Source organism: Hyperoodon ampullatus (assembly GCF_949752795.1).
Source record: "Hyperoodon ampullatus genome assembly, chromosome: 14".
In the NCBI taxonomy this organism is placed as follows: domain Eukaryota; kingdom Metazoa; phylum Chordata; class Mammalia; order Artiodactyla; family Ziphiidae; genus Hyperoodon; species Hyperoodon ampullatus.
In genome coordinates this window covers 59,893,530-59,908,756 of record NC_136927.1, presented here as the reverse complement: position 1 = coordinate 59,908,756, position 15,227 = coordinate 59,893,530, and the positions used below count along the sequence as shown (strand labels likewise).

General features: G+C 43.7%; 1 protein-coding gene across 2 annotated transcripts; it reads right to left on the bottom strand.

Moving 5' to 3' along the window:
• Window positions 1-2,475: 2,475 nt before the first annotated feature.
• Window positions 2,476-11,505, bottom strand: SNRPB (small nuclear ribonucleoprotein polypeptides B and B1). Of its 2 annotated transcripts, none has more exons than XM_079719813.1 (7): window positions 11,406-11,505; window positions 9,003-9,154; window positions 7,087-7,198; window positions 5,289-5,441; window positions 3,921-4,059; window positions 3,475-3,600; window positions 2,476-2,779 (listed from the first exon to the last, which is right to left on the bottom strand). In XM_079719813.1, the coding sequence occupies exons 1-7, from the start codon at window positions 11,406-11,408 to the stop codon at window positions 2,769-2,771; spliced, it is 696 nt and encodes a 231-aa protein (XP_079575939.1). In that variant the 5' UTR covers window positions 11,409-11,505; the 3' UTR covers window positions 2,476-2,768. The 2 variants fall into 2 exon arrangements, with proteins under 2 accessions (XP_079575939.1, XP_079575938.1); XM_079719812.1 differs by having other exon boundaries at window positions 2,476-2,635.
• Between the last annotated feature and the right edge of the window lie 3,722 nt (window positions 11,506-15,227).

Below are 15,227 nucleotides of genomic sequence, written 5' to 3'. Positions count from 1 at the left end.
AGTTGTAGCTCGCGGGCTCTAGAGCACAGGCTCAGTAGTTGTGGCTCACAGGCTTAGTTGCTCCGCGGCATGTGCGATCTTCCCAGACCAGGGCTCAAACCCATGTACCCTGCATTGGCAGGCAGACTCTTAACCACTGTACCACCAGGGAAGTCCCTGTAATTTTCAGTGTACAAATCTTTCACCTCCTTGTTTAAATTGATTCCCAAGTATTTTATTCTTTTGGCTGCTGCTGTAAATGGAATTTAAAATTTTTTTTCAGATTGTTGCTGGTGTATAGAAATAGTTGCTTTGTATGCAATCTCATACCCTGCAATTTTGCTGAATTTATTTATCAGCTCTAGGAGCTTTCTTATGGATTCTTTGGGATTTTCTATATATAGGATTTTATCTGTGAAGTTTTACTTTTTCCTTCCCAATTTGGCTTTTTTCTTCCTTAATTGCTCTGCTAGAACTTCCAGTATAATTTTGAATAGCAGTGGTGAAAGTGGACACCCTTGTCTTATTCCTAATCTTAAAGGTAGTTTTCAGTCTTTCACTATTATGTTTGCTGTGTTTTTTTCATAAATCCCTGTATCATGTTTATAAATTTCCCTTCTATTCCTAATGAGTGTTAAAATTTTACCAAATATCTTCTGCATCTACTGAGATTATATGGCTTTCTTCTTGTCGTATTAGCTTGGCATATTTGATTGTTTTTATGGTGAACCACCTTACTATCCCTGGAGAAACACCTCCATACTACAACACTAGTCTCTTCTTTTTCATTAAGGTCTCCTTTGCATTTAGAATGGTCCCCCTGCAAGGCAGTAATTTTTAAAGTATCCACTTTATTTCTGTATCCTTTAAGCCTGATGTACTACTAGAGTAGTTTAGTGACCTATCAACTAAAGATAGACTTTGGGTGAAAGAAGTCATGGATACCCCACAACTCAAAAATTGGATTAGATTACATGTATGCATATGACCCCAAGAGAAAGTTATACCAAAACTGTTCCTCTTCCAATAGGATTAATTTCCATTTTTAGTATTTCCTTCAGCTTTGTTGTAGAAAAATATGATAACCTCAAGTATTGCTCAACTGCTGTGGATGCTGACACCATGAACAGCGTTAAGAGAGGCTTGCACTGACACGAAGCACAAGTGTGACCAGTGCTTCAATTGCTGGTTTGCAGAGAAGTTCCTCAGTGGGGACCCATGCACCGACCTCTTCAAGCACTCAGCAGTGAGTTCAGAAAGCAGTAAAGGAGATTCCTATTGAAGGACTGGAGGTTCATGGGCATGGCAAAGAAAAGACTGAAAGTTATTTTTGACCTTGACAGTCACCTTGAAAATGGACTCATATCAGGAAATTGAGGACTCTGGATCGTGTCAATTAAAGCTGTGAAGATAGCATGGATTTGATAAATTTATGAGGGAGGAGTTTCTTTTCCTCCTTGGTATTTTCCTCTCACTTGTAGAAAATGATGAACCATCACTCTGAGATATCTGGCTTTGGCATCTCAGCACACTAAATAATGGGATTATTTGGGATTATGGTTGCAATATTTGGTCTGGGATCAGTTTTAAATGTATCTTGTATGTAAATGCTGATAAGCTCGTCAGGATGACCAAGGTTGCCTAACCTCCTGAGCTATGCTTCGAAGGACATTCCGTACACTGTACTGGGGTTACTGTTCATGGAAGTAACTGGTTAGGATCTCTCTTTTCTCTCAGGGAGCTAATGCTCTAGAAAATCAATGCTTGGGAGCACAGTTTTATTTTTATATAGTAACTTAATTGTTAAGATTGCTGATGGACTGGGTGAGCCAAGAGAAAGACAGCTTTTAACAGTTCCCTACCTTAACAAGAGGTGTCAGATCTCATATTAAGATGTGAAAACTTCAAGAACAGTGTGGTGAACACCATTTCAGAGCTCATGGTATAGTTCAGGAATTAAGATCCTTGTAGTAGCTAAGGAGGAAGATCCTAAATGGCAAAGATTTGTTGTTGCCACCTTTCAACTTAAGTCAATGAATTAAGTCAACCTGTATATGATAAAAACACCAAAATGAGGCATCTGGTTAAATGTTGGGGGGGGCGGTGCTTTATCTGCCTTGCTTACCCACCCTGCCCTGTAATGCCTTTAATCATGAAGATGGAATAAACTGTAACATTTAGTTTCTAAAAAATAAAAGTACTGCTCAAGAAGTTATCTAAATTAGTGCCTTCCAAAGAGGACATACCAATCACAATAGGGTACGAATGTTTATTTCAGCAAAATGATCTTTGCCAGTTTGACAAGTGAAATGTCTTCTTGTAGTTCAATTTTGTAATTCTCTTGGATGAGGCTGTGCATCTCTGCAAATGATTATAGTATTTTACAAGGGAAGCAGCTATGGATTAGGGCTAAATTTTTTCAAGGCAACGCTTCTTGACTCGTATTAAGCACCCAGCATATGAAAGGTTTTTCTGAAAATAAAGAAACATACCAGGTGCATTTATAATATTCTCTTAAGAGTTTATTATAAACTAGTGTCACAGGCCACAAGGAAGTAAAAGGACTATGTACAGCCTTACGGGAAACAGGCAGGGAGCTGAGGAGGGCCAAGATGAGTCTAGGGCCTTGGTGGGCGCATTCCCGGGGGAGGGGGCCCTGTAAGGGAAACCAGACAATCCGGTGAGACTCCGCGAACAACGGCTTAACAAACAAACAGGTGTGGTAACGTGGCCCTGGGGAATCGGGCCCACGCCTCTGTGGAGCTACTTCCATAACTCTGTGGCCAAGGTCAAAGAAGGCCTGAAGTAAGAGTAAGAAGTTTAGTCAGTGCCTGATCTGCAACTTGAATCCCCACCGTACCCCAGCCTCCCACACCCTGCAGTTATCAAATGATCAGAGGGGGACTTCTCTGGGGCTAACTGGGCTCCTATGCTTATAAAGCTCATAAATGGAAAACCCGAATTAGAGACACAGTGGTCAGCAGGTTTGGCCATGGGTTAACTTAGAGGCCACTACGGCTCAGTGGAAAGAACACTGGTCTGGACACTGAGCTCTCTGGGCCTGTTTCCTCATCTATAAAATGAGAGAGCTGATCTACTTCAGCATTTCTCAACTGGAATTAAACAGATATACATAATAGTGTAGCAAAGCATAGAGCTCCTCCTTAATTACTGGACACTCCCAAACCAAAGGGCATAAGACCTTTGTTCGTCATGCAACAGAATGCATTATTTCACAGTGACCTGAGAATACTGCCCTGGACACCGAGCCCTGTGTACAGGGCTGCTCTCACTGTTCTAAGAGGGAGGTAAGGTCAATTTAAGAAATGCTTATTCCCTCTTTCCTTTCTGGACAAAACTGTCCTCTAAGAGTTCACTTCCCGAGGCTTAAGGCCTAAAAGCCCAAAGGTATGGTCAAAATCCAATCTTCCCTCCATTTCCCATCCCAACATGGCTCTAGAGAAGGAAGTCAACGCCACTGCTGCAGGCACTTACCTCGCATCCCTGGGGGAGGGGGCCGCATGCCTGGTGGGGGCATGCCCATTGGAGTGCCTCGTCCAGGGGGAATCCCCATTGGGGGACCCATGGGAGGCCTCATACCAGGAGGTGGGCCCATCATGCCTGCAAGAGAAAAGCCCCAAGAATATAGCTCAAGTGTCTGTCTTGAAAAGGTAGCAGGAAACATATAAAACTGTCCACCAAGTTTGGAGACAGAAGGACCATTCCACCCTCCCAGCCCCTCCTAGCAAACCAGGACTTGAGCCAAAGAAGTGAGGCTCTTGCCCAGATAGTTCCACAGTCAGTCAACCAAGCTGGATCTCAGAGTAATCCTGCTTAATTACACAAACTCGTCATCAGTTTCAGTCAAGGTTATATCTCATCATAAATCCAGCTAAGGCATCTTCTATCAATTAGCAAGGTTCTCCTCATGGGCTTCTCACCTGGAGGGGGTGCCCCTCGGCCCATAGGTGGGGGAGGACCCGCACGGCCGGGTGGGTACTGGGTTGGGGCCCCTGCAATACTGGCTGTGGCAGCAGCTGCAGCTGCTGCAACAGTGCCTCTTCCTTGTGGGGTCATCACCTAAGAGGGCACAGGAAGGAAGTTAGGCAGAACAGTACAGTGCAATGCAGTGTCCCACTCTCCTCCCCAACTTGGTAAAGAAACAGCAGACGCCAAATCCCCTAAGCTACAACTCATGGTATCAGAATTCCTATTTAAAACTATCTGCCAAGGACTTCCCTGGTGGTGCAGTGGTTAAGAATCCACCTGCCAAGGTTCGATCCCTGGTCTGGGGAGATCCCACATGCCGCAGAACAACTAAGCCCATGAACAACTACTGAGCCTGCACTCTAGAGCCCATGCACCACAACTACTGAAGCCCGTGCACCTAGAGCCCATGCTCCGCAACAAGAGAAGCCACCGCAGTGAGAAGCCCGCGCACCACAACGAACAGCAGTTCCCGCTCGCCGCAACTAGAGAAAGCCCGCGCACAGCAATGAAGACCCAACACAGCCAAAAATAAATAAGTAAATTTTTAAAAATAATAATAAATATAAGTAAATAAAAAATAAAACTATCTGTCAGAGAAGATCACGCTTGAATGCTCAATTCCCATTTTCTAGGCCTAAGTTAAGTATGCCCAATCCAAATTAGTTAAGGCACTTGCATTTTCAAATAAGACTGATAATAGGTTGCAAGAGCTGTAGTACAGCTGACCTTGAACATGGGTTTAAGCTGCCAGGGTCCACTTATACGCAGATTTTTCTCAATACATACTACAGTACTACATACAATCTTGGTCGAATCCTTGGATACAGAGCGCCAACTGTAAAGTTATAAGCAGATTTTCAACTAAACAGTTGGCATTCCTAACCCCTGCATTGTTCAAGGGTCAAGAATTCAAATGCTGTCATGGAAACACTTTGTTCCAATTCAGTTGGCCAAAATACTTTTTATACATCTCTTTACTTATTTTTCCCATTTTTTGGCCACACCTCGCAGCATGTGGGATCTTAGTTCCATGACCTGGGATTGAACCCATGACCCCTTGCAGTGGAAGCGCAGAGTCCTAACCACTGGACCACCAGGGAAATCCCCTGCATCTTTACTTTAATAGCATCAACATTATTTATAATAGCAAGTTTTCCTTTTTGCTTGACTCTGGGACCATACGTGAAGCACAGTGAAATACTGATAGCCTGACAATCATAGGTTGATTGATCATTCTGGACTCTTCGCAAACTGTGGACCCTCACTCTATCCTTTATTTTAACCACCAGACGTTGGTACCCCCTTCCCCAACTCCTCACCTGTTGGGATGGCCCACCAACCCCACGGACCGGCCCAGCAAGTCCTGCAGGAGCCTGGGGCATGGGAACACCAGCTGGGATTCCTCTGCCAGCAGCTCTGCCAATCCCTGGGCCCCCAGCAGCTCCAGCAAGTGGCACTCGTGCAATGCCAGTCTGAAAAATAAAGATACATGTTAAAATGCTTGTGGCCTAGAGAATCAGAAGTACACTTTGAAATATCATTGCCAAGAGAACTCCTCAGATTTATAGGGCATTGAAACAGCTTCTTATAAACACTACCCACCTATGTGTTAACACCATTCCTCCTCCATCCAAGATTATATGCCTAGCAGGCTAGAAGAACTTAAGAGTAAGTCAAGAGAAACATGCACAACTCAACCTGTATGCACTCCTATGAAAATTAAACCAACACATGGCCAGGGCTCCATTCAGAAGGGTGTGTATGGCAGACAAGAGCACTTGACCTGGCATCAAAGAGACATGAGGTCCAGTACCAGCTCTGATTCTCACCTGGTGGGTGACAGTGGGCAAGTAATCCCACCATTCTAGGACTTTTTCCTCATCTGCAAATGGGGTTATGACAAAACTGGTTGTGGTCATGAAGGTTTACAATGGGCAACATTAGAGTAGCTATGAGTAGGTACATACGCTGTCCCTTGCAGACATTTACAATCAGGAAAAGCTTCAATATAAGAGTCTAAAAAGAAGGAAATGACTAGGATAAACTACTCTGTACTCACTTGAGAGTATCTTTAAGTCATTAACATGACTTTTTTTTTTTTTTTTTTTGCGGTACACGGGCCTCTCACTGTTGTGGCCCCTCCCGTTGCGGAGCACAGGCTCCGGACGCGCAGGCTCAGCGGCCATGGCTCATAGGCCCAGCCGCTCCGCGGCATGTGGGATCTTCCCGGACCGGGGCACGAACCCGTGTCCCCTGCATAGGCAGGTGGACTCTCAACCACTGCGCCACCAGGGAAGCCCATGACTTTTTAAAAGTGTACAGCAACAGGAAAAATGTTTACAATGTTAAGCGAAAAAGCAGAATGATATATTACATACCTATTACATGTTAAGTAAAAAAAAAAAAAAATACGTGTGGACAAAAATTAAAACAAGGTAAGAGGATTATTCCTTTAACAAACAATATATTAAAATGAAAAAGGGAAAAAAAATTTGGTTAGATTCTCTAAAGCCTCTTCTATTTCTAAAGGTAGGCTGATGTTAATGAACCAAGATTGCCTGGAATCAAATGCCAGTATCACCACTTTCTAGCTGTGACACCTTGTGCAAGTTACTAAACCTCAGTCTGTATTATCTATAAAGTGGGAATAATTTATCTCAAAAGACTTTTATAAGGATTAAATCATACTGAAGGTCCCACAGAGCCTGGCACATAGCAGATGCTTAATAAACATTAACTATTATTCTATAACTGAACAAAAAATAAGTATGTATTCTACTGTTTGGAGTTATGACTTTTTATGGTCCACTAAACTGTCATCACATTAAGAATTGACCCGGATGGCCTTAGATGCCTCTTCTGTTGACTCACTATGTCCATCAACTAAAGAAGAAGGGACGGCTTTCAAGTTAGAAACCCTCAAATTCTAGTTTCCTACTTCTTACTTGCAAGGTAACCTCTTTAAGATTCTGGTTTATTATCTGTAAAAGGGGGACAGAAACCAGAGGATGCCTGTGAGTACTGCAATGAAAGAGAGAACCTCACACAGAGCCTGGCTCAGGTGGGGCCTCCCTTGTACAAGGTTCCTGGCCTTGCACAGGCTCTCTGCTGACTTACATCTTTGGGAGGTGGTCCCTCTACTGTCATTGAGACCAGGTTCTCCCCTCGAAGTAGCACCAGACCAAGGACTCGCTTCTCTTCTCTCTCCGCTTGTTTTGAGTTCTTTGGTCTAAAGACAGGTTTAGGAGAAGGAACAAAAAAGCAAGCATTAGAAAAAGGGTAAAGTTCAAGTTCACCTACCTAAGGACCCTCCAAGATTTGTTTTACACTATATCTACTGACAAATGGTACATAAACTTTCCCTAAGACAGCTCCTCTGGACAGTCTTCACAGGCTGAACTTGTAACCCCTTAGGTGGTTGTCTCCCGTGCCAATAGGATGCACAGACCAAGAGACAGGGTAAGAGTCAAGAAAGCCCAGCCCTGGCTCACTCATGTAGCCACTGTGAAAGCCTTTCCTCAGTCAACTCTTCTTTGCTATTACCCTTTTCCTCCCTCTAGCTTAAGGCCTCACCAGTGCCAGGAGGCAGCCAAAACAATTCCTCAGTCAACTGAATCCCACTCATTCCACTTACATGCAGTATTCTTCTAGTACCAATTCAACCCCACAGGCCTGTAACTCCACCCCTCACCTCACATTAGAAATAGAAGCTATAAAGGAAAAGGTTAAGAGTTAACTACATAGAAATTACACCTCTGTCCTCAAAGAACAAAAAAACAGAAATCTCCAAACAGCAACAACCAGAGAAGTATGAACAAAATATAAATGAATGTAAACCAGGAAAAATAACCGCAACAAGATGGGGAAAGGAAAGGAAAGCCACAGCCAATATCCTAAAAATAAACACAAAATACCCTGATTTTTAAAAATAACTTAAAGGTTTCATTTTAGTGATATTTTATATTAAATTAACAGTAGTTTTCTGTGGGTGTCATTTTTTCCTCTTTTTTTTTTGACTTATCTATATTTTCTTATTTAATAAAAGCATGTATTGCCCTTTCACATTTAAAAAAAAAACCCTTTCTGGGTATTTTAAGTTTTTTCTCACATACTTTTATGTACTTTTAATAAATATTTTCTAATAGGCACTTTTCAATTATCAGAATAAAGTTAGTTTCATTTAAAAATACAGAAGAGAACAATTTGGAATAGTTCTACACTGATCTGTTGGTCACTGTCTAATGTGCACCTGGCACTCAGCCATCTCTACCACATTTTCTGTGCTGTATTTCTTGACCTCATGCCACAAAGAAAACAACTGTCCCAAAGAGAATCAAAGGGAATTCACAGCCACTGGCAACATACTATGGACGCTGCACGTGGCAAAAGAGAGCTGGATGATCATGGAAGTCATGTAACTTCTCTGGGCCTCAAGATGCCTTGAATGTAAAATAGGATGAAATGCAAGACCACATCTTTTAATAGCCTAGAAGCTTAAGATCTGTGAGTCCTAAGACAAGGGAATTACCTAGTAACTTATGGAACTGTATTCTCCAATTGTTTCTATAAATGCCAACAAAAAATCACTGGCCCCAAACCCCCAAGGGGAGCTGAGCACTTACCCTGAAGAGGGTCAGAGGCTTCTTAAAGCAGTTTCAGACCAGGCTGCACTGGGAGAGCCCTTTAGGCTACAGCTTTACAAATAGGCAATGAGGCCAGAAAATCAAGCTCTCCCCCCTTACACACCTGTGGGGAGAACATGAGAGCCCTTTACCCCAGTACCCAGGGGCACGCAAAGTCAGAGAAACAAAAAGCCTAGCAGCCCTCCTTATAATTTGTACTCTGCTAGAAGTAGACAGCAAGACTAAGGAAAGAGATGTCTTAGTGTCCAACATCCCCATTTTAATCTGCCCTGTAAAACAGGAAAGTAAACCAAGAGGAACTAGCTAGCTACATCACCGCCTGTCACTTGGCCCACCCACCCAATCCACTCCCCATCCACCCAATCCCTCCCCCCACAGCCCACTCCTCACTTGATCTTCCTGAACTCATCACAGTCACAGAGGATCAAATTCATATGCTTGTCAAAAGCTTTAAAGGTGCCAATGAAGATACGGCCATCTTGCAGGATGCACCTCATCCTGTAGTCGATGTGCTGCAGCATCTTGCTGCTCTTGCCCACGGTCTGCAAGGAGAAATCAGCAAGAATGGGACTCAGCTCTTTTAGACCCACATAGCCCTGGTCCTTCCTTAAAACTTCTGCTGCAGCCTTCTTTTCCATGTCTGTCTTTCTCAGTATTCTCACCTCTGTCTTCCAGCCACAGACTTTTCCTGGGAATTCTCTCACATCACTCTGTTTTCAACCCTGACCTGTTATTCTTCCTTCCCTTAAAATCATCTTTCTCGTATTACAATTGCCTTTGTCTATGTTGTGTATGTTTCATGGGTGAGAGGGTAAGGTGGTTCCAAACTAATGAAACCCAAGTATGTCACAGATTAGCCATCTGCCATTGTGTAGATTATAGGTGCTGTCGAACACCAACATCCCATTAAAAAGACTGGGTAAAAGAGCTAGAATGGGACTGGCACTAAGAATTCAATCAATGAAGAGCTTGTTATCAGAAAGGAGCTGATCAGCTTGGAAGCCAGAATAGAATCCCCCAAATCAATAATTTGTTAGTGTGTCTCCAAGACTACCTTTAGGAGAGAAAAACTTTCTGGTGCTCAGAGTGCTAATGAGTTTGAACACAAAATGAGAATATATAACCTGATATACTCCTTAATTAACCCAACAACCTATTCTGCTTTATAGCCTGGCTTCCAATGTAGTTTTGGTAAAACAGAGAGACTATATAGACCTCACAATGAGAATGTCAAGTGCCCTTGGCAGTTACACTTCTCTCTAGAAATAAATGACCTGGCATTTGCTTTGTTATATCAGCCTCCTATCAGTCTGACTGGTATAGGCCAATCCAAACTCATGCAAGGGCCTTCTAAGTACCAGGCACTGTGCTTACTATTCATCTCTGTGAGCTTGGACGAGCACAGGTGCTCTGAACCTACAAATGCATGGATTGGAATCTCGACTCCTGCCACCCTGGAGACCCAAGTTATGTGGTTCAGTCTCTTTCAGATGACCATTTTAACCCAACTGTAATCACAGCTTCTAACCACATGGTCTGAACCTTTATGGTAACATATACTGGTCCATCTGTCTTGTACAGCTAATTCTTACTGGGTGCTCACTGGCAGGCACTGCCATAAACACTATTCTCTCACTTAATCTTTAACATCAGATTTTACAGATGAGGCCACTGAGGCTGTAAGAGGTTAAGCTGTGTTGGAAGTTAGTCAGCCTGAATCCAGTGCCTACTCTTCTAATCAATTCTCCAAACAATACCCTACTAGGTTTCCCTGCTTTCAATTCACCCAATATATAACAGCTACCGAACAGTTATCTTTCTAAACACAACTAAGTTCATGCCATTTTGCTGGTTAAAATCCTTCAGTGGCATCCTTCATCACCAACAAAATGAAGTAGCATGTAAAGCCATTAATAACCAGACTCCTGCCAATTCCTCCCACCTCATTCTTCCTTTTCCCCTCCAGGAACTTTCAATAGTGCTACCCTTCATGCTTTGTTCTGGCAATCCTTCGGATCTATACTATTCTCTCCCATTTTCGCTGGGAAAACGCCTGACAATCTTTCAGGACTCTGCTCCAGAAAGCCTTCTTATCCCGCCCCCCGCCGTTACTTTTACTTAATGCTGAATTACCATTCCGAATTATACTATCCGTGTCCCCAAACAGAGAGTGAACTCGGGGAAGTAAACATTTCATTGTGCAGCCCCAGGGCCTGAAAAGTCAGACATACTCAAACATACATATATGCTGAACAAACGAGTTGAACTTTTCCTCCACTCGTTCATCCTCCGTTCACTCCTCCCCATCTACTAGAACCAAGACTCTAGTTTCGGCCACAAGCCCTTCCACCTCTTTCCGCAACTCCTTCTCGGACCCTCACCCGCCTTCACAAGTCTGAGTCTCTCACCGGGTCTTCCCCAGTACCCCTGCGGCGCTAGTACCTGCTCCGACACCCCAGACACTCACACTCATGCTGCAAAGTTTACTCAGCGCCTACGGGATCCCAAGCACTGTGGTCACAGAGGGGTGGAGGACCGCAACGCACTTCTAACTTCTCCTGCACCGAGCGACCCTGGCCTCGGACCCTCATTTCCAGCCTTCCCCTCCCCCACCCCGCCGAGCGACCAAGGTCCGGGTCTTCCCTGTCCCGGATGAGGGGCTGCGGCGGCCGGGGCCTTCACCGCCCGGAACGGCCATGGCCGTTCAACCCACGGCCTCCTTCCCGGTTAGTCGCGCTCCCCACTCCACAACAGACTCGGGAGCTCCCGCGCCGCCGGCCTGTGCCTCCTCACCATGGTGGCGGTTCTGATGGCTCCGATTCCCGCCGGATTCGCCTCCGCAGAGGCCTAGAAGCCCGCCACCAGCTCGCTTCCCGCCGCCGTTACCGGAAACGCGACCGCGGGCAAAATGAGGTAACGTAGAAGGCTGCTTCCGGTCCCGGAGCCAGTCCCTTGAGTTCCGGCCGAGATGCTGAGCCGCGAGCTTAGAGTGGGGCGGGGCTTCGGCGGGGTTGGGGGCGGGGCTGGCGTCAAACTGAATCGCAGAGGCTTAGGATCTTCTGTGTTGGACACCTTCCTAGTTTCTGTCGGTACTGGAGCTGCTCCTCTTCACCCTCACCACCCAACCCCCCGCGCCCCAGCCCATTAACTCACGGTCCTCATCTCCCACCACTCTACCCCAGCTCGGTCCTCTACAGCCAGTGTCCCTGCTTTTCCGTGAACTTAGCCGACCTGCTTCAGCTCCTTTGCATTTGCTGTTGCCTCTGCCTGGAATGCTAGTCGTCCACGTATGTGCACGGCTCACGCCCTCACCTTCACGACTCAAGCTCAAATAATATTTTCCCACTGAGGACTTTCCTTGTCGTCCTGTTTAAAACTGCAATCTTCCCACCCATCCCTGTTTTGTTTTTCTCCTTAACATTGATTGCTAACATACTATATATGTTATTTTATTATCCCTCCCCATTAGAATGTAAGTTCGAAGGGTATAGATTTTTGTGTATTGTTCATTGCTGTAGTGCCTAGAACACTGCTTAGCACAAAATAAGGGCTTAATAAATATCTGATGAATGAATTTATCAATCCCATCCAGTCCCATGACTTTTGAATGCTACCTATATGATTGGGTTTTTCGAATTTACTCCTCTAGGGCTTCCCTGGTGGCACACTGTTTTAGAATCCGCCTGCCAATGCAGGGGACACGGGTTTGAGCCCTGGTCCAGGAAGATCCCACATGCCACGGAGCAACTAAGCCCGTGCGCCACAACTACTGAGCCTGCATTCTAGAGCCCGGGAGCCACAACTACCTAGCCCATGTGCTACAACTACTGAAGCCCACATGCCTAGAGCCTGTGCTCCGCAACAAGAGAAGCCACCGCAGTGAGAAGCCCGTGCACTGCAACAAAAGGGTAGCCCCCGCTCACTGCAACTAGAGAAAGCCCACACGCAGCAACGAAAATCCAGGGCAGCCAAAAATAAATAAATTTTTAAAAATTAAAAAAACAACAAACTTGGCAGCATCCTTGACTCCTCTCTTTGAGGAATTCCTCATCCCTGATTCAAAATGTCTTGAATCAGATTGTAGTCACCTGCTCCACTTCTACTATGCTAGTCCTAGGCACCATCATCTCCATCTTGGATCACTGAACAAGGCCATAACTGGTCTCTTTGCTTCCTCTCTTGCTCTCACAGCAGCCAGAGGGATCATTCTATAATGTACTGAGATTATATTAGATGATGTCATCACCCTGCTCTCCACCTCCCAATAACTTCCCAGCACACGTTGGAATAAAATCCAGTCCTGAATCTCTCTCTCTGCATCTAACCTCATCTCCCTCAACATTCCCCTCATTCATCACCTTCCAGCCACACGTCTCCTTCCTGTTCCTCAAACCCAGCAAGGATATCTTCCATCCCAGGGCTTTTTAATCCTCACACCAGACCTAAGATGCACATTCTGTCACCCTGTTTCTGTCAACCCGTAGATGAAGAGATGGAGGATCAAAGAGATGAATTATCTTGTCCAAGGTGGCAGAGTCGACAGTCAGAATAGGAATATGGTGCCATTTGTCTCCTCAGTGGCTCCAAAGTTACCCTGCTTCCTAACATTATCACTTATGCACACACTTAAAAATTACTTATTTAGCACCTACTAAGGCCATGCACTGTTACTGGGATACAAAGTCCCTTCCCTGAAGGAATTTATGTTCTAGTAAGAAAGGCAGAAAATAAACCAAACAAATAAGTATACAAGGTAACATTAGAGTGACATGAAAAAATAAATAAAGTAGGGTAGGGGAACTGAGAGTGATGGGTTGCAAGTTTGGCTAGATGGTCAGAGAAAGCCTCTCAGGAGTGGCATGTGAGCAGAGACCTCAGTCAAGTGAAGGACATTCCAAACACTTCATATAAAGGGAATCATGTAATATGTGATCTTTTGTAACTGCCTTCTTTCACTTAGCATAATGTTCTCAAGGCTCATCCACGCTGTGGCATGTATCAGTACTTCACTTCTTTTTATGGCTGAATAATGTTCCACTGTATGGATAGACCACTTTTGTTTATCCATTCATCAGTTGACAGACATTTGGGTTGTTTCCACCTTTGGCTATTATAAATAATGCTGCTATAAACATGCATGTATGCTTTCATGTGATTATATGCTTTCATTTCTCTTGCATGTATACCTGGGAATGGGTCATATGGGTCATATTGCTGGGTCGCATGGTAACTTTAATCATTTGAGGAACTGCCAGACTGTTTTCCAAAGGGGCTGCACCATTTTACATTCCCACCAGCAGTGTATGTGAGTTCTGATTTCTCCACGTTTTCACCAATGTTTGTTACTATGTGACTTTCAGATTCAAGCTATCCTAGTGTGTGTGAAGTGGTATCTATCTCAAAGTTTTGATTTGCATTATTACCCTGATGACTAATGATGTCCAGCATCTTTTCATGTACTTATTGGCCATCTGTGTATCATCCTTGCATTGTCTTTTATTATTGAGTTGTGAGAGTTCTTTGTGTATTCTAGATATAAGTCCCTTATCAGATATATGATTTATAAACATTTTCTCTCATTCTGTGAGTTGTCTTTTCACTTTACAGTGTCCTACACAATAGTTTTTAATTTTGATGAAGTCCAATTTATCTTTTTTCTTCTGTTGCTCAGGCTTTTGGTGCCATATCTAACAATCGATTTTTACCAAATCCAAGATCAGGAAGATTTAACCCTATGTTTTCTTATAATAGTTCTACAGTTTTCATTCTTACATTTAGATCTTTGATACATTATCAGTTATTTTTTGTACATGACATAAGGCAAGAGTCAAACTTTATTCTTTGGCAAGAAGACATATATTTGTCCCAGCACCATTTGTTGAAAAGACTATTCTTTCCCCTACTGAATGGTCTTGGCACCTTGAGGAAATCAGTGGACCATAGACACATGATTTTATTTCTTATCTCTCAATTCTATTCCTTTGATCTATATGTCTTTCCTTATGTCAGTACCATTGCTTTTTAGTAAGTTTTGAAATCAGAAAATGTGAGTCCTCCTAATTTGTTTTTCTTTTTCAAGATTGTTTTGGCATTCTGCATCCCTTGAAAATTCCATATTAATTTAGAATCAGCTTGTCAATTTCCAGAGATCAGAAAAAGGGGGCCATGAATTCCAGAGCTGGGGGTTAAACAAGCTATTCATTCGGCCTTTGTTTGGTAAAGTATTCCCAAGTTTCAGTCTAGATCAGGGATTTGCAAACATTTTCTGTTAGGAGTCAGATAGTATTTTAGGGTTTGGGGCCATATGGTCTCTAATGCAATTACTCAACCCAACCATTGTAGCATGAAAGCAGCTATAGACCATATGTAACAAAATATGGCTGTGCTATGATAAAACTTTATTTATGAACACAAATATGTGTCACAAAATATTATTCTTCTTTTGATTCTTTCCAATGATTTAAAATGTAAGAAGCATTCTTAGCTTGCAGGCCTTACAAAAACAGGTGGCAGGCCAGATTTGGCCTTCAGGCTGCATTTTGCCATCCCCTGGTTTAGACCATTAAGTTTGTGTCTGGGTTCAGGGCCATTGCCCCAGCTAGTATTAATAATAAT